Source organism: Hippopotamus amphibius, chromosome 9, assembly GCF_030028045.1.
Source record: "Hippopotamus amphibius kiboko isolate mHipAmp2 chromosome 9, mHipAmp2.hap2, whole genome shotgun sequence".
Lineage (NCBI taxonomy): Eukaryota > Metazoa > Chordata > Mammalia > Artiodactyla > Hippopotamidae > Hippopotamus > Hippopotamus amphibius.
In genome coordinates this window covers 73,293,982-73,311,985 of record NC_080194.1, presented here as the reverse complement: position 1 = coordinate 73,311,985, position 18,004 = coordinate 73,293,982, and the positions used below count along the sequence as shown (strand labels likewise).

The 18,004-nt window shown below is 55.5% G+C and overlaps 1 protein-coding gene across 1 annotated transcript in view; it reads left to right on the top strand.

The window, feature by feature from the left end:
* The window catches only part of MYO7A (myosin VIIA), a 99,663-nt gene that overhangs the window by 22,596 nt on the left and 59,063 nt on the right, over positions 1 to 18,004 (top strand). Inside the window, exons 5-15 of the mRNA XM_057748595.1 lie at positions 7,124 to 7,308; positions 7,796 to 7,917; positions 8,007 to 8,149; positions 8,428 to 8,541; positions 9,738 to 9,891; positions 10,614 to 10,690; positions 11,246 to 11,365; positions 12,114 to 12,256; positions 13,252 to 13,462; positions 14,002 to 14,137; positions 17,197 to 17,303. Of these exons, the coding sequence (XP_057604578.1) occupies positions 7,124 to 7,308; positions 7,796 to 7,917; positions 8,007 to 8,149; positions 8,428 to 8,541; positions 9,738 to 9,891; positions 10,614 to 10,690; positions 11,246 to 11,365; positions 12,114 to 12,256; positions 13,252 to 13,462; positions 14,002 to 14,137; positions 17,197 to 17,303 (1,512 nt within the window). The remainder of the gene's footprint in view (positions 1 to 7,123; positions 7,309 to 7,795; positions 7,918 to 8,006; positions 8,150 to 8,427; positions 8,542 to 9,737; positions 9,892 to 10,613; positions 10,691 to 11,245; positions 11,366 to 12,113; positions 12,257 to 13,251; positions 13,463 to 14,001; positions 14,138 to 17,196; positions 17,304 to 18,004) is intronic.

The window sequence follows — 18,004 nt, the reverse complement described above, 5'->3', positions numbered from 1 at the left end:
GGCCTGAGGCAGGACAGTGCCAGGAGAGTGAGCTGTCAGGACCGCGAAGGGGAGCCGGGGAGACAGGGCTGGGAGAGTCTGAGGAGCTGGAGGAAGCACAGCAAGGAGCTCTTGGGCCCTCAAAAGCCCCAGAACTCTGGTGCCTCAGCTGCCGGAGAGGCCCTCTGCCAGCCTCCCCGTTCTGGGTCCTTCGGCAGCTTGGGGCTTCCAAGAAGAGGCTGTGCTTGGGTCCTTGACGTACGTCGGTTGTGTAGGCACAGCAAGTGGGCTCCTCAGGGAGCCCCTTAGTACTGACAAAGCCCGTCTCACCCCTTCCTTCATCCCCAGGGCAGGGCACGATGGCACCTCCAGATGTAAGCAGTGTCACCCAGACAGTGGGGTGGGGCTAGGACTTGAGCCTGGGCCAGAGCTACCCCATGGGACCCGCTGGTGTCTGCACCCCAGTTGTTGGCAGTTCCCTCCACCCCCGCTCCTTGGACAGCAGGTGGACACAGGAGGGTCCTGGGGCTCTCCGTGGCCATTCACCCAGGCCTGGGTGGGGTCTGACACTTGGGTCTGGAGGCGAGTGGGAGCCTGCCTTCCTGCCTGTCCAGGAGGCCGCTGCGGGGCGGAGGCACGGATGCAAACTCCTGTGGGGGGAGCTTCACAGGCATGAGCTGAGTAAGCTGGCACTTGTCTCTACTAGGGACCCCACAGACCATGTCTAAGATTAACGCAGAGGCATGTAGTTGGTTATTTTGCACGCAGTTTAGTAATTTTGCTGGCAAACTGGTTCCTCGTATGTGAGGGAGTCAGTTGGTAGACTGAACCAAAGGACAAAGGCAAAAACATGATTCAAAAGGGAGAGGGGAGGAAAAAACTTCAGCTAGTCCAGGATCTTGTTTGTGAAGTTTTTTTTTTTTAATTAAATTTTTTTTTTTTATTTTTAATTTTTAAAAGATATTTATTTAAGCTGCACTGGGTCTTAGTTGTGGCATGTGGAATCTTTGTTGTGGCATGCAGACTTAGGTGTGGCATGAGGACTCTTAGTTGCTGCATGCAGGCTATTAGTTGCCGCATGCAGGCTGTTAGTTGTGGCATGCAGTCTTCTTAGTTGCGGCATGTGGACTCTCAGTTACGGCATGCGAACTTGTAGTCGCGGCATGCATGTGGGATCTAGTTCCCTAACCAGGGATCAAACCCGGGCCCCCTGCATTGAGAGCATTGAATTCTTACCTGCTGGACCACCAGGGAAGTCCCTTGCTTGTGAAGTTTTGAGGGTAGACTGATTAGCTGGCAGCCAGCAGAGAAATCAGCCTAGACATAGGCCTTACCTAAGTTGACTATGGGATCATAGACAAAAATCCCAGAGGTTTATGGATTCTCCAGAAAACCCTGAGGTCTGCACCATTTGCCTCATTAAAGTTTCACTAGTAACCTTTCTAAGTGATTTTGGGGTGAGGGAGAGGAGGTGCTGGTGGGGGTGGGTGGGGCATGGATATGGAGCCCAGATGAGGTGCCGAAGCTGTCTTTCTCGTTCAGAGACTCATGGTTGGAAATCAAGCCAGAGCACCTGGAAGGTCCCCAGCTTGGATAGTCTGGGGGCCTAAGATCCTGTGTGTCTGTTGGTCTGGAAAGCTGTGCTCCAGAATTATAGGGCTTGAGGAGGTTTCCTTGACTTGCTGAGTCTGTGATTCTGTGACTGCGTGGATGAAGTAGGATTAGAGCAGGGCTCTGAAGAAGCAGCCGGGCCATTGTCCCACCCAGAAACCATACCTGTCCCTACCCATGGCAACCCCTGGTCACTTCATGGCTTGGGTTACCCGGGGCATAGCCGCATGCGCCCAGGATTTCCTCAGATTACCACACCATGCGCAGCCTTGTGCCTGGAGAACGCTCTGTCCCTGACTGTCTGCCCAGGGCTTGCCTGATCCAGCTGGCCTGCCCCCAGGAGCCTGAGGGACAGCACCCCAGGGCCATAAGTCAGCCCCAGGCACCCTAATCGGGGCAGAGCCCTCCGAGGACACCTAGCAACCTCTCACTGGGTGGTCCCAGAGGCCAGGGGTTATCTCTGGGTCTTGTGGGGAACAGGTAGCAGGGCTGATGCTGAACAGGGGCTGGAGCCCTGGTCTGGCAGCTGGGGGCCCGGATCCAGGTCTTGGCAGGTTGCCTTTGGGGAGTCCCTACCCATTTCTGGTCCCAGCCATCCCTTGGAACAATGGGGTGGGTGCCTCTGTGACACTGGGAAGGTGTATATGTCTAAGATGTATGTCTTGGTCTCCATGGACTGCTAAGGGAGAGGCCCCAGGGCTAGCAGGCCTGGAGGCTTCCTGAAGGAGGTGGATTCCTACCATATCTCCTGGGGTGTGTGTCTGGCCCAAGAGAGGCTCCTTGATCTCCACCTGGGGACTTGGGGGCCCCTGGGGACCTGTGCGCTATGTCCTGGGCTTGGAAGTAATCCTTATCTCCTTCCTACCCCAGCCCATGGCCCCACATGGCAGGCTTTATTCCTGGATCCTTGGCAAGAGGCCTGTATTGGGTAGTTAACCCTCTGTTGACCATAAACCCTTGGAGACACAGGGCCAGAGGGGCTCAGGGAGCAGTGCCCAGAGCCTCAGGGGACAGATGGGTGCTGAGGCCCAGAGAAAGGCAGGACAGGCCTGAGTCTCACTGTCAGCAGTGGCCGAGCTCCTCACTTCTTTTACCTCTGCCGCTGCCAGCTCCACAGTCTCGCAGGTGAATTCCTGGGATTTGGGGGCACCCAGGTGGGGAGGAGAGAACTGGGGTTCTGGTGCCAGAGTCCCTCCTTCATCCTCCTCCCCGCTTATCTGCTCTGTGACCTTGGCACGTCCCGCCCCTTCTCGGAGGCTCCGTTCTCCCATCTGAGAGGGGCGTCATGACTACATCTCGCTGTGGCCTTCAGACAGTACAGGGAGTGATGGCCTGGAAGCTACAAAGTCCTGTGCCCGACAGGGATCTTGCTGGCAGGTGGTGTGTCCTCGTCCTTTTGCTGGGTCGGGTCCTCTGGGGGAAGGAAGAGGCTTCATTTTTATTATTTAGTTTGAAATGGGTATATGTGCTACAGATTGAAAAGTATTTCTTCTGCCCCAGAGACAACCACTGCTACTCACTTCTTATCTGTCCTCCAAGAGAAAGACTACATATATATGTGATATTAAATTATATATACATATAATTAAGTTTTTTTTTTCTGCACAAATGATAGCATTGCTCCGCACAGTGTTGCGTGCTTTTCCCAGTAGCCCCAGCCCTGGGCCATCCTTCCTGTCCGTGTAGGCAGGGCTGCCACAGTGCTGCCGACAGGCCTGTCCCCTCGGCTCCCTTCCTTGCTGTTTCCTGTGGACAGTAGTGGATTTCTTCTCCATCCATTAATTTAGTCGCTCGTTCGTTCACTTGCCAAACACTTGCTGAGCGTGTCTTAAGCACTGTGCACAGTTCTGGGCCCCAGGTAGAGAGAAGAGCAAGGCGGGAGCGGAGCCCTCGAACCAGAATTATGAAGGAGTCAGGGGGCCAAGTGATGGGAACCATGCAGGCTGTGATGGGTCACACAGGATGGTGCCGGCTTCCCGCGGCGGGGGGGGGCGGTCATCTCTGTTTGGACCTGAAGGATGAGCAGGCATTAGCTGGGCTGAGGGGGCAGGGGACGGAGCGTGGTGCTTTTATTTTATTTTTTTAATTTTAAATAAATTTATTTATTTATTTATTTTTGGCTGCATTGGGTCTTTGATGCTGCACACGGGCTTTCTCTAGTTGCGGCAAGTAGGGGCTACTCTTCGTTGTGGTGCGAGGGCTACTCATTGCAGTGGCTTCTCTTGTTGCAGAGCATGGGCTTTAGGTGCACGGGCTTCAGTAGTTATAGCACAGAGGCTCAGTAGTTGTGGCGCATGGGCTTAGTTGCTCTGCAGCATGTGGGATTTTCCTGGTCTAGGGCTCCAACCTGCGTCCCCTGCATTGGTAGGCGAATACTTAACCTCTGTGCCACCAGGGAAGCCCCGTAGCGTGGTGCTTTAACTGAAGCTTTAATGTGGAGGAAGCCTCTGTGGGATGTGGCTGGCAAGGCACAGGGCTCACAGGTCTTTTTTTTTGGTTAGTTATCTATTTTATATATATTAGCGTATATATGTCCACCCCAATCTACCAATTCATCCCCCCCCACTTTCCCCCCTTGATGTCCGTACATTTATTTTCTACATCTGTGTCTCTATTTCTGCCTTGCAAACCAGTTCATTTGTACCATTTTTCTAGATTGCACATATATGCATTAATATATGATAATTGTTTTTCTCTTTCTGAGTTACTTCAATCTATATGAACTATTACTCAGCCATAAAAAGGAACGAAATTGGGTCATTTGTAGAGATGTGGATAGGCTCAGGGGTCTTGTGGGCAGGGAAAGGATATGGCCTTTTTCCTGAGGCCACGGGGAACCTCCTGAAGGTTTTCAGCGGAGGGATGACACAGTCAGATTTTCAAAGAGCTGCCCCTAGTTCCCAGTGGAGGACAGATTGTAGGGGGGCAGTGTGGAAGCCGGAAGCCCAGAGGGGAGGCGCCTGGCCAGGGAGGTGGTTGTGCCCATGGAGAGAAATGCATTGTTATGAAGGAGAGGGAGCCATCCCAGTGTCCCGCCTGGGTGAAGGACAGTGGTGAAGGATGGGGGCGGCGCTATTGGTGGAGCTGGGAGGCAGACAAGGAGCAGGGTTGGAGGGGAGAATGGGCTCTGGTTTGGACAGGCTGGTGGACATCAAGTGGCGGAGGGGCACCTCCAGGAGGCAGGGTGCTGAGGGGCCTAGTGCTTGGGAGGGCCCTCTGGGCTGTGGGCAGAGTAGAGAGGGCCGTGGAAGCCCTGAGGGGGAGAAGAGAGTCCAGGCCCAGCCTCTGGAAGGCTTCTCGTGGTGTCTCAGCACGCCCTTTGCCCACTCTGGCACTGCCCCTGCCCTGGGCTTTGTCTCCAAGCCTGTCCTCAGAGACACCTCGGTCTGGCTCTGACTTCCCCTGTTGACTGGTTCATTGGGTCTGAAATAGTGTCTCTGCCTCCAGCATCTGTAGCTGCTATTCATCCTCCTCAGCTGCCAGGGTGACCTTTTCCCAGCAATCTTCCCAAATGTCCTGCCCTATCACGCCTCTGTGCTCGATTCCCAATGACGAGCCATCCACACTCTGCCCCCCCCCCAACCCTGCCCTCGCCACCTGCATCTCGAGGAATCCATGTGCCTGGTGTGAGCTCCCACGGTCCCAGGCTCTCCCTCCCTGCACCCAGCGTGTGGCTGTCAGCTTCCCCGCGTGCCCCAATGCAGGGTTTTGAATGACTGCATGGAGCCTAGCCAGCCTCAGGCCACGTGGTGATCGCAGGTCAGGTGGTTGAGCATCAGGTTGTTCAGGAAGTATTCAAAAGAAAGGAAGGTGGCACTTGTGAACAGCTGACTCTGTACCATGCACCTGTGGTACCCTTTGGTCTTTACAACAGCCCTCGGAGGTGGGTGTTAACCATCCCCTTGTACATATGAGCAAACTGAGGCTTGGAGAAGTGAAGTGATCTGCCGTAGGGATGTTCCTTGTGGCTGCCTCGCCTGCCTGGGGACCAGAGTCTAACTGGTTCCCACCACTTGGCAGGGCTGAGCTGTAGGAGACGTGGCTGAGGCATCCTGGGGCTAGAGTTCGACAGGTTCGGCTCTGGGCACTTAGCCCAGCCTTGGGCTGTGTGGGGGTGTCGCTGGTGGAGAAGATCCTTATCTCCCCATCCCACTGACGAGTTCCCTTTTCTTCCCGCTTTCCAATCTCAGACCAGCTGTGGAGGGCGGGTGAGTGTAGCACAGAGCTGGCTCTGGCTCTCGGTATGTGCTTGGTCTGGTGGCTCCCCACCAGCCTCCTTCCCCATCCCACCGCATCGCTCCCTGCTTGGTCTCTGGCACAAGGTTGGTCGGTCAGCCTGGTGAGGCTCAGCTGCTTCTGGGGTGGGCTGCTTGGAGGAAGAGCCGGGGTGGGAGAGGAGAGTCCTCTGGGGCCCAGAAGGGCGGTGTCTGGCAGGACGGAAGCCTGGGTCTGGGAAGCTCAGCCCAGGGCAGCTTTGCGTGGACACACCTGGTCCTGGGGTGGGCATTTGCCCTGGCATGTGGTGCTGGCAGCAGTGCTTTCCCTGCATGACCACCTTGGGCTGAGGCTTCTGGGATGTGGTTGTGGCTCTGGTATGATGCACTGAGCCCTGGATGGGAGGGGATGGGCGGGGCTGTCACCTCCCCTGCATAGTCACATCTTTCTTCAACCCCTCGGCACCCGGATATCAATAGATCCATCACCAATTATAAGCTGGGGCTGACCTTTTTGAGTTGAAGTGGGGAGGGGCGGGGGCGGTGAAGGAGAAGTAACCCCTCAAGGCCTCACTGTGTCCTGGTGGCAGGAGGGCCAGGCCTTGTTACCCCCTGTGTGGCAGGGCCTGGGACCACAGCAGGAAATTTTGCACAGAGGTGCACTAACAGAGGAGCCCAAGGAGAGAAAGCCTCCAAAAGGCTCTCTGAGGTGTTTGGCCCCTGTGCCCACCCTGTCCAGGGTGGCTGGAGGGGCTCTGTACCCGAGAGCACAGGGGCGGTGCTGCAGAGACTGGGGCCCACCCAGCTGCTTCAGCTCTTTATGGCTTTGTTCCACTCCGCCCCCTCGCCAGCCCAACTCCTCCACTCTGGAAAGGTCCAGGTTGTGTATTTCACTCTGAAATTTTGGGATGCAGGGTTTAGAGGCAAAGGTGGGAGCCAGCATTTGAGGATTACCTGCAGTGTGCTGTGAATTTTAAAGTCCACCATCTTTTTGTATCTTCATAAACAGTTATACTATGCCCATTTTACAGATAAAGATAAGGAAATCCAGGCTTTGAGACCCTACTTCCCTCCCTCTCCATTTCCTCCCTCCTTTCATCAGATGTCTCTGAGCACCTACTGTGAGCCCAACCCAATGCTAATCTGAAGGCCCCACCCCTAGCTCATAGGGAGGTAGGATTCTGACCCCAGATCCCTGTGATTCCAAAGCCAGTGCTGTCCCTTCCAGAGGGATGGAGCAGGGCAGAGCCTGAGAGCTTTCTAGAGTCAGAGCCTCCCGCGTGGGAAGGGGTGAGCTCCCTGTTCCTTGTTGTCCACAGACCTACACAGGCTCCATCCTGGTGGCTGTGAACCCCTACCAGCTGCTCTCTATCTACTCGCCAGAACACATCCGCCAGTATACTAACAAGAAGATTGGAGAGATGCCCCCCCACATCTTTGCCATTGCCGACAATTGCTACTTCAACATGAAGCGCAACAGCCGTGACCAGTGCTGCATCATCAGGTGGGCAGCCCAGGACCCGCAAGGAGCTCCAGGCTTAGACCCTAAAACTCCTGCTCTGTGCTCCTTCTAATGCCTCATAAGATAGAGAATCACCTCCCCTTTCCCAGGCCTTATATCTCTATTAATGCTTCCAAAGCTCATGTTAGCTTTTGAGGCCAACCTTGTTTACTGCTGGCTCCTGTTAAGTTATGGTCAGTTGCAACCTCAGGCTCCTGTTCTCTGTTGGGCACAGGGTAAAATGACAAACATTGATCGAGCATCTAGTTCATGACATGCTGTGTGGCAATATGGATAGAGGGGTGTGTGTGTCTGAATGAAGGGGAAGGAAGGTAACTTTTAGCTGTGGCAGGGCACAGAGCTCCTTTCACCTCCCCCAGGCCTGCAAGGTCCTTTGTGTCAGCACATTTTACAGATGGGAAGCTGGTTGGAGGGGGCAGCCGTTTCGGGCTGTAACAGGTCTTGCCTCTGCCCGGGGCCTCCTCTGCAGTGGGGAGTCTGGGGCAGGGAAGACAGAGAGCACAAAGCTGATCCTGCAGTTCCTGGCGGCCATCAGTGGGCAGCACTCGTGGATCGAGCAGCAGGTGCTAGAAGCCACCCCCATCCTGGAAGGTAGGGCCAGCGCTCTCAGGGCGGGGCTGGGTGGCTGGGGGGGGGGATTGACTTTGATGGTGACCCATGACCCTCTGCCCACCCTGCAGCATTTGGGAATGCCAAGACCATCCGCAATGACAACTCAAGCCGCTTCGGGAAGTACATCGACATCCACTTCAACAAGCGGGGGGCCATCGAGGGCGCCAGGATTGAGCAGTACCTGCTGGAGAAGTCACGCGTCTGTCGCCAGGTGGGCCCGGGCCCTGGGCAGAGTTGCACCTGCGCAGAACTCCCAGCTGCAGGGGGGTGTGCAGTGCACACCGACCATCTGCGTAGCCTTGGTTGTCCCTGTGTTGCTGCTCACTTGTCTCAGTGCCTGAAATCCCACCAGGAAACCCCCCCATGAGGATTTTTTCATGAATGGCACTTGTTAAAACAGTAAGCTGTTTACAGTCTGCTTGATGGTCTGGTTCAGGATGGCCTCCTCCTGCCCTCCCAACCCCCAACACCTTGTGCTCACATTTTCAGGCCCCCGACGAAAGGAATTACCACGTGTTCTACTGCATGCTGGAGGGCATGAGTGAGGAGCAGAAGAAGAAGCTGGGCCTGGGCCAGGCCACGGACTATAACTACCTGGCCATGGTGAGGCCCACGTGGGGCACCTGGGGAGGGGGACACCGGTCCCAGCCTCTCCCCAGCTCCAGGCCTGATGGGTGGGAACTTCCTTGTGGGCGTCCTTCCATCCTCTGACTGGCCCGAGCCCAGCATAAGGCCTGTTCCCCACGTGGGCACACACCTGCTTGCACACACATGTAGATGAATTCTCACCACAGACACACGCATTCCTAAATGTGTACACGTCCCAGACCCAGGGACACGTAGACACACACATGCCCACGTGTACACACAGCTGGCCCTGTCTGCACACGTGTGCTGTGATACTTTAGTCTTTGAGGATTGGGACCTCTGCCAGGACCCCCAGGACTGTGGGGTGCAGGCTGCTGTGGCGTCAGCCTCAGAGGTTCGCTGGTTGCAGGGCCCTGGTGCCAGCCTCTTGTTGCTGTCTGGCCACCAAGGAAAAGTGGGCCTGAGGCCACTTTTTGCTGCCACTCAGCACCAGCGGTGGGCCACGCACACAGCAGGCTGGCTTGGGGGGATGCCCGCTTCCCTTTCCCCGGGGGGAGCCCATGCCTGGTTATCAGGACCGACGCTGGGCCAGCCACATGGACACAAGTGTGGGCTACGGCACCTGGGGGATGTGGGACAGCAAAGGGATGTGTGTGTGTGAGTGTGTGTATTGTAGGTGTGGCAGGCCTGGACACTTCCTTTAGCTGGCCGGCGCACTTGGATACACACACACACACACACACACGCACGTACACACGGGTCTCATAGGCACGCACAGTGGGGCAGACCCCAGTTGATGCCCTGCCTGTCTGTAGCTACCACCCCTCACCTTCCACCCCAGGCTGCACCTGGTGAGGGGTTCAAGTCCCTGAGGGTGGATGTCCAGGGGGCAGGAGGGGCAAGGTAAGGCCTTGGTGCTGTGACTGCCAGGCAGGGTGATGGGGGCAGGACTGGTATCAGCGACCCGTCTTCCCTCACCCATGGGAAGAAGAGGCATCCAGGCTCCCCAGATGTGGGAAATGTGTTCTTGAGAATCCCAGCCAGGAGCTTCCTAGACTTTCTGGAGGAGTCATAGGGGAAGGAGTGCTTGGAAACCCAGGCTGGCCTGGCCGGGCAGAGAGGGCTCTTCAGCCCAGGCACTGCCTCCTTGGAGGTACCTGTGGCCTCCCTGACACCCTCTTGCACCCCACTCTCCCACCCCTTCCTGCCAGGGTAACTGCATAACCTGTGAGGGCCGCGAAGACAGCCAGGAGTATGCCAACATCCGCTCAGCCATGAAGGTGCTCATGTTCACTGACACAGAGAACTGGGAGATCTCAAAGCTCCTGGCCGCCATCCTGCACCTGGGCAACCTGCAGTATGAGGGTGAGTGACCGAACAGCCATCTTCAGAGAAGAAGGAAGGCTAGGGAAGGGGACACGTTCACGCAGTTGACGCTCCCTGGGCACCGGCAATGTGCCAGGCTGGGAGGTGGTCCACTGAGGCTGGCAGCAAGTCCATTCTGCTCTTGCCCTGGTGTCCAGCATGGTCCCAGGACAGAGTAAGAGGTCTGGGAAAGTTTGCTTGGTGAATGAATGAATGATTCTCAGCTCTAAGGAGCTCACAATCTAGTGAGTCTTGAAAGACTAAGAGACATGGAGAAAGGGTGCACCAGGCAGAAGGAAGAGCTTGTGCAAAGGTCCTGAGGCCTGAGAGAGCAGGGCACATTTGGGGAAGGGCAGATGGTATCAGGCACAGAGCTATGCACGTTCACCAAGCCTGTCTCAGGAGCCCCTGATTGCTCTGGGGGTCTGGAGTGGGGGTCGTGGGGGAGGGGGCGTGACTGCCAGTGTCTGCTACTTGGATGTCAGGCATGCAGACAGATGCTGGGCATAGACGCTTGCTACCCTCATGGTGCCCACGGCTCATGGTGACAACATTCGTCAAACCGATATTAACCCTGAAAAGCATTTAATCATGGTGCTGATGCCCGCTGTGGACAGGGCATCCCCCTGAGAGTGGGCCTAGCCACCTTGTCCTCCTAGACTGTCCCCTTCCCCCACGCCCACCCTCCCTGGCCTGACGCTGTGCCCTGGTGCTGCTGACAGACCGCACGTTTGAAAACCTGGATGCCTGCGAGGTCCTCTTCTCCCCGTCCCTGGCCACAGCCGCGTCCCTGCTCGAGGTCAGTGAGAGCCTTCTGTCCCCACGGCTGCTTCTCTTTCTCTCGGAGGGACAGTTTTGACTTCAGGCTCCAGGAGCTGGGGCCCTCTGCCTGGAGAGTTCTAGAAGGTCAACACTGAGAACCGGTTGTGTGCAGAACTTGTGCTGGGTACGGGTCTCAGAGAAGGAGTGGGGCCCCAGTGCGGCTGCCCCGGGGAGGGTGTGGGGCATGGGGGCCCTGAGTGGGTCAGTCTTTTAGTAAATATTCAGTAGGCTCTGCCTTGCGTTGGAAAACTGGGATAAATAAGGCCAGAGTCAGAGGCAGTGCTGGAGGGACAGGTGACGTGCTGGGCAGATGAGAGGCGGCTGCTGAGGACAGAGCAATTGCCTCTGGGTGCGGTTTGGGTGGGTGTGATGACTGGGGAGGGTCTGGCTGTGGGGCGGTGGGGAAGGGCTTTCCCAGTGCAGGGGGCATCTGAGTAAGGCCTGCGGGGAAAGTGGGAGGGGTTCCAGGTGTGGCGGAGGGAGGGACGGGCTGGCGGGTGGCTGAGTGAGCGCCCGGTTGTCCCCCCACTAGGTGAACCCCCCAGACCTGATGAACTGCCTGACCAGCCGCACCCTCATCACCCGCGGGGAGACGGTGTCCACCCCGCTCAGCAGGGAGCAGGCGCTGGACGTGCGAGACGCCTTTGTCAAGGTGGAGCGGCCGCTGGCTCTCCACGCCCCACGGGAGGTCGGGCTGTTGGTGGACAGGAGCTGAGGAGGCCGCAGAGCTGGGAGGATGTCTGGGCTTTGACCCCGGTCTGCCCTTGGTCTGGCTCCAGCCACTGTCTCTCTCTGGGGCCTGGGCGAGAGTCTGCCTTCCCCTGAATCGCGGTGGTCTGTCCCACAAGGGGCTGGGCATTGTGTGCTTCAGGGACCCCAGCAGCTCTGGTGCCCTGAGGCCCTCCACCCCTGGCCTGCTTCATGCTGAATCATAATCTTTGGTCACTCAGTCTGCTGTGCTATTCCCAGCCCAGGGGATACCCTCTCTGGTCTCTCCAAAGAACACCCCAAAGAGGGTCTGGGTCAGGTGGGGAGGCCCCCAAGTCCTTCCATTTTATCATCCATGGGGCCCCTCCCCTGTGGCAGGCTGGGCTCTGGGACCCTCGAGACAGTCAGAGCTGAAGGGGAGACAGAGATGGTTGGAGAGATGGGAGCCCAAACTGCGAGGTCAGGGGAAGTTTCTTGGTGGAGCTGGTATCTCCACAGAGCTTTGAAAAATAGGCAGGAATTGTTCAGGCAGGAGAGGGTGCTCCAGGCGGAGGGAGCAGCTGGAATAAAGGCTTGGGGGTTTCATGCAGCAGGAAGGGGCTGGAGCGAGGCCACGGAGGCCCAGGAGCCTGGCCGGTCTCCGGGAGGCTGTGGCTGTGCCCCGTGGCTTACGTGGCTGCCGCTCCCCTCAGGGGATCTACGGGCGCCTCTTTGTGTGGATTGTGGACAAGATCAACGCAGCGATTTACAAGCCCCCCTCCCAGGAAGTGAAGAACACTCGCCGGTCCATCGGCCTCCTGGACATCTTTGGGTTTGAGAACTTTGCCGTGAACAGGTACCACGTGGGGCTGTGTTCTGTGGGAATTTTCTTCTACAACCTGGACTTGTGTCACATCTCTCCCTTTAAACTGCAGTTAGTTGGTTCCAAGCACGCGCTGCCAGGCTGTTGGAAAATTTGACTCCAGACGTCCTGGGGGGCCCTTTCCCCTTCCTCCCCATCCGCCCCCGTCCCTGAGTCAGCTGAGGCCAGCCAGGGTGGTAGAGGGAAGGCTCTGACACCATCACGGACGTTCTAGTCCCCACTGCCCATGGGTCCAGTGTCCAAGCTGCGAGGTGCCTCAACGCGGGTGAGGCCGGGCCTGAGCCAAGCTTGAGATGGGGTCTTGGCTACACTTGGTGTCCCACTGGGCGGCTGTGTGAGGGGCAGATGGATGGAGCAGGCCCAGGGGGATGCTGGGGTTGGAGGCAGCCAGCTCCGCCCCAAGTTTTAGCTGTGAGACCCCGGCAAGTCACTTCCATTCCCGTATTGTTCAGATGTCTCAAGGCCCTCCCCACCACCAAAACACCCACGTGGAAGACATGAAGTGTCTGTCACTTGGGAGAGCCCTGAGTTGGTAGCTCAGAGATGTCACGGTCAAGCCAAATATCGTGAGCCCCCTTCCCATGTGTGCTGACGCTTTGGCTCTCTCTTTGAGGCCCACCTCCCCAGCACCTTGGCTCTTCCTCTCCTGGGTGCTCTGCCAGGGGTGTGGTGCCCATCTGCCAGCCCTTTCCCAGGGCCTGCTCATGCAGGGAAAAAGGGCTCCAGCCTTAACTCTCCTTCTGACTCACTGAGTGACCTTGGGCAAGTGCCGTGTCCTCGCTGGGTCTGCGTGTCCTCTTCTGTGATGGAGGGGGCTGGACTTGCACTGCTGCTCCACTGCCGAGATGGGAAGTGCCAGGGGCACACTGCACACCAAGCTGGGGCTGGCCCCTGAGCGGCGGGACAGGGCCTGAACCACCCCCCGCCCCCCGCCCACGGCCCCCTGTGCCCTCTGCCCCTTCCTGCAGCTTTGAGCAGCTCTGCATCAACTTTGCCAATGAGCACCTGCAGCAGTTCTTCGTGCGGCATGTGTTCAAGCTGGAACAGGAGGAGTATGACCTGGAGACCATCGACTGGCTGCACATCGAGTTCACGGACAACCAGGACGCCCTGGACATGATTGCCAACAAGCCCATGAACATCATCTCCCTCATCGACGAGGAGAGCAAGTTCCCTAAGGTGGGCCTGCAGGAGGGCGGGGCAAACAGGTCCCCTCCACACTCTGAGCCTCAGTTTTCCTCATCTGTGGAATGGGACCTATGATATGTGCCTCTCAGGGCAGCTGTGGGGCCAGTTCAAGCGCACTCATCTGACATTTGTGAATTACCTGTAGTTCAGTGGGTCCTGGACCAAACAATGAAGATCCAAGCATGCAGCTGGCACAGAATAGGTGCAGCTGGCACAGAATAGGTGCTCCAGACACAGAATATGTTTTGGAGTAGGGGAAGGGGCTGCGTTTATGATTTCAATCATGGGAAATAGATTTTATAAACTGGAATGTATTTTCAAGTTTGTATAATTCCAATTCACTGGCTTAGCAGATGGGGAAATGGAGGCTCAGATAGCTCCTGTGTGGGGTATAAATAAAGGGAGGGAAGCTCTTGGGAGAGACAGAAGAAGGGGTCAAAAGACATGGGGCAGGAGAGGCAATAGGGCCTGGTGGAGAGTGGGGCAGGGAAAAGAGGGTGGGTTTGACAGTTGCTCCTTGGTTCCCACAGGGCACGGACACTACCATGTTGCATAAGCTGAACTCCCAGCACAAGCTCAACTCGAACTACATTCCTCCCAAGAACAACCATGAGACCCAGTTTGGGATCAACCACTTTGCAGGAGTTGTTTACTATGAGAGCCAAGGTACAGGTGGGCCCTCTGGGGCTGGCTGTCTCTCTTTGCCTGTATCCTCTCCCTTCCTTCCCCTTCTCCAGCCTGGGACAGAGACACCAGAGTCCTGGAATACAAAGAGGGAAGGGTTGTTAGGAAGCATTGGGCTCAGTGCTTTTTTTTTTTTTTAATAGATTTTAAAAAAGAATTGGCAAAATATATATAATATAAAATTTACCATTTTAACAATTTTTAAGTCTACAACTCAGTGGCATTAAGCATTCAATACATTCATGATATTGTGCAACCATCACCATTCTCCAGAGGCTATTCATCTCCCCAAATAGAAGCTCTGTACCCACTAAACAATAACTCCATCCTCCCGCACCCCCTAGACCCTGATAACCTCTATTCTACTTTCTGTCTCTATGTATTTGACTATTCAATTACCTCATATAAGTGGAAACATACAATATTTGACCTTTTGTGTCTGGCTTATTTCACTTAGCATAATGCCCTCAAGGTACATCCATGTTGTAGCCTGTGTCAGAATTTTTTCCCTTTTTATGACTGAATAACATTCCAGTGTGTGACACACATCCAGTGTATATATATATATACACACACACACCACATTTTATGTAGCCATTCATCTGTTGATGGACATTTGGGTTGTTTCCACCTTTTAGCTGTCATGGATAGTGCTGCTGGAAACACAGGTGTACAAGTATCTTTTTGAGTCCCTGCTTTCAATTCTTTGGGCTCAATGCTCTTTTGCACATATAGGGAAACTGAGGCTCAGAAAGGGCAGTTAACTGTGTTTAGATCACACAGCCTACTGGGTGCAAAGCCAGGCCTAGCACTAGCCCAGTTACTCATCAAAACTCTGAGCAACAAGACCAAGTTTGGTCTTTGGAGGACATGTGTCTTCTTTTCTCCTGGGAGATACAGTTGGGCTCATTTTAAAACTAGAAGTGAGGAAGAAGATCAGAACACAGTCAAGTTTTACCCCCTGGGAATTCTTACAGGCTGCAGACTGCCTGCAGACTGCCCTTGCCAACCCCACTCCTCACACACTGTTGCAAAGGACTGGCCTTGAATGAGCGTCAGCTGTGGGATGTGTCTACCCTCCTGCCTTCAGTTCCAAAGTGTCCCACCCCCAGCCACAGCCAGTGAAATTCCAAGCAAACAAACCAAGAGCCACCAGTTTCATACTTCCTTATTGAGTTGGTCCAGAAGGCAGAGAGCGAGCCATGCGGCAATTATGGAATCAGAAGGCTGCTCAGCCCTCCTTAAAATATCGGGTGTGAGATCTGACCCTTCTCTTAGAAAGAAGGAAGCCAGTGTTCAGTTTGAAGGAGTGTTGGGCAAACAAATGAGTCTGTTGTTTGGAGTAAGAGAGGTTTTTTTTTTCCAGTTCAGTCTAACCAACGATTACTGAGGATCTATTATGTACCAGTCTTCATGCTGTTGCCGAGGATACGAAAATGAAAATTGAGTGAACTCTACTCAGTTATAAAATTATAGAATATTATTAGATCTGGAGGGGACATAAGGCTCATCTACTTTTATGGATTTGGAAAACGAGGCCTCAAGAGGGAAATGACTTGCCTAAGGTCACTAATCAGTTTTGAGCTTCTTTAACCCTAGGTCCCAGAGTGTCTGTCACCGAGCTTTAATTAGAAACAATTCCATCCCAGCTTCAGAGCCCCCCTGCCAGTACTGAGTGCCCCCTGCAGCTCCCTCTTCCCCAGACGCCAGGTGGGCAGCCCTGCCCTGGGTCTCCTGTGCCATCTACCAGCCAGGGCAGCCTGAGTCCTGGAGGGGAAAGGGTGCTGCTTCTCTGCAGGGTTCCTCTTCCTCAGGCATCCCCAGCCCCTGGGCACCTCGGACACCTCATCTTCATCCCCAAACTAGCAAGGCTCCCCATTAACCAGTCCCTGGGAATGGTGGCTTTCTCTGGAGTCTGTGTGGTGCAGGAGCCTCCCTGGGCTGGTGCCAGGGCTCCTGGGCTCAGGTCTTAACTCTGCCAGTGGCTTGTTGTTTGGTGTTAGACAATTTGCTTAGCTTCTCTGAACATCGATTTCTTCCCTTGTGGGATGGGGAAGGGAATCTCCACCTGTCCCGCGGATGTACAGGGGGAGCTGTGGGCGTTACAGCTGTGAAGGCAATATTCAAATACAGGTATTTTAAATTTATTCCTTTACTATTAGTTGGTACCAGATGAACTTGTATTCTCTCCCAGGGGATACACTTAACAAGGGCTTTTGACACCTTTGTTACCAACCTGGGTCCTTGGACTCTTTAATCAATAGAAATTGATAAGAAGCCAGGTGAGAAATTCATGCAAGGCTTTACCAGGGCTCGTGCTGCAGCGAGCGCACGAGAATAAGAAACAGGTGCCCTCGCTCGCGCCCTGAGCGGAGGCGGGCCGGTTCCTTAAATGAGGTGAGGGTGGGGGCGGATTGGTGGGTCTGGCCGGAGGGGTAGCTTGGGTGGTCTGCTCACCCTCTGGGTGCTGTGTGCGGGGACCCTGGGTGGCATCCTGCTTTTGCTCCCAGCGGTCCAGAAATGGCAGTTGGTTGGTGGCCTTTTTGTATCTTTGTTCATAATTGCCCCCACATGTGGTTATTTTTAGTCCCTTACAGTTTCTTTGTATTCTGCCGCTGGAGGAAACCTTTGTCCAGATGCAGGCACTCCAGTAAAGGGGTCCAGGTCCCAGCCTATCTCACCTTCTTTCAAAAGACTGAAGCTGGCATTTCAGGCGTTGGGGTGGTTGAGTTGGTGGCCCTGCTCCCTCCTGGGGACTGAGACCTCCTGCCCTTCTCTTTGACCAGGCCCGGAAGAGGGGGCTCTGTGGCTGGGGAGACGGAGTTCCAGTTCTGGCTCTGCCCCTCACTTTCTCTGTGACCTTGGGCAAGCTCCTGTCCTCTCCAGGCCCCAGAGTCCCTCACTGTAAAGTGGATGTGGTTGAACTAGGCAAATTTTGAGGGTCTTCCTGGACCAGGTGTTGTGGCTCTGGGGAAGGGGCGAGTCTTATCAGGGGAGGCTGCCGAGCCGGCGCGGTGTGACAGCTCTTTGCTGCTCCCCAGGCTTCCTGGAGAAGAACCGGGACACCCTGCATGGAGACATCATCCAGCTGGTCCACTCCTCCAGGAACAAGTTCATCAAGCAGATCTTCCAGGCTGACGTCGCCATGGTAATGTCGGGGTGTGGTCTTCATTGGGCAGGAAGGGCCTCCAGAAGCCAGGCTGGTATCTAGGCGCCCCCTTGTCTGGTAGCTTCAGCTGACCTCCTCTGGCCACAGAGCCTGGGCAGTGCTTTGCTGTGGTTCCAGGGGGGGCTGGGGGGCCTCCGAGATCCTCCTGTCGGGTCCTCTTGTACTAATTAGGGGGTGTGGGTGGGGTGCAAGGCCCAGAGAAAGATCACATGAGATGTGGCAGAGCAGAGCCTGATTAGGACTCAGTTTTCCATGAGGGTCCCCTCCCCCACCCCAAACTCCAGCAGCTAATAGGGAACACGTGCCAAGGGGGCACGTCTAACCGTGAGGATGTAGATGGGGATGGGTGTTCAGAGAAACGGGCACAAAAGGCATATTTGTGCCAGCCCTGGACCCCATATGGGGGGTGGAGAATTTCCCACCCTCTGCGTTTCCTTTGCCCCTAGAGTGTTAGTCTGGTGGACTTGTTTCCTGCAGGATTGTATGCCTTTCTATTTTGTATTCTTCCTCCTGTCCCATGGCTTCCTGGAGAATACATGGAGGGGCTCGAGGGAAGGGCAGAGCCGCTGCCCCCTCAGTGCCTGTCCAGTTGCCTGTGTTGCCGCCAGAAGCCCAGACCGCTACCCTGAGGGGCGTCCTCTCTCCCTGGTGGATTTTGCCCTGTTTTCTGACCCACCACG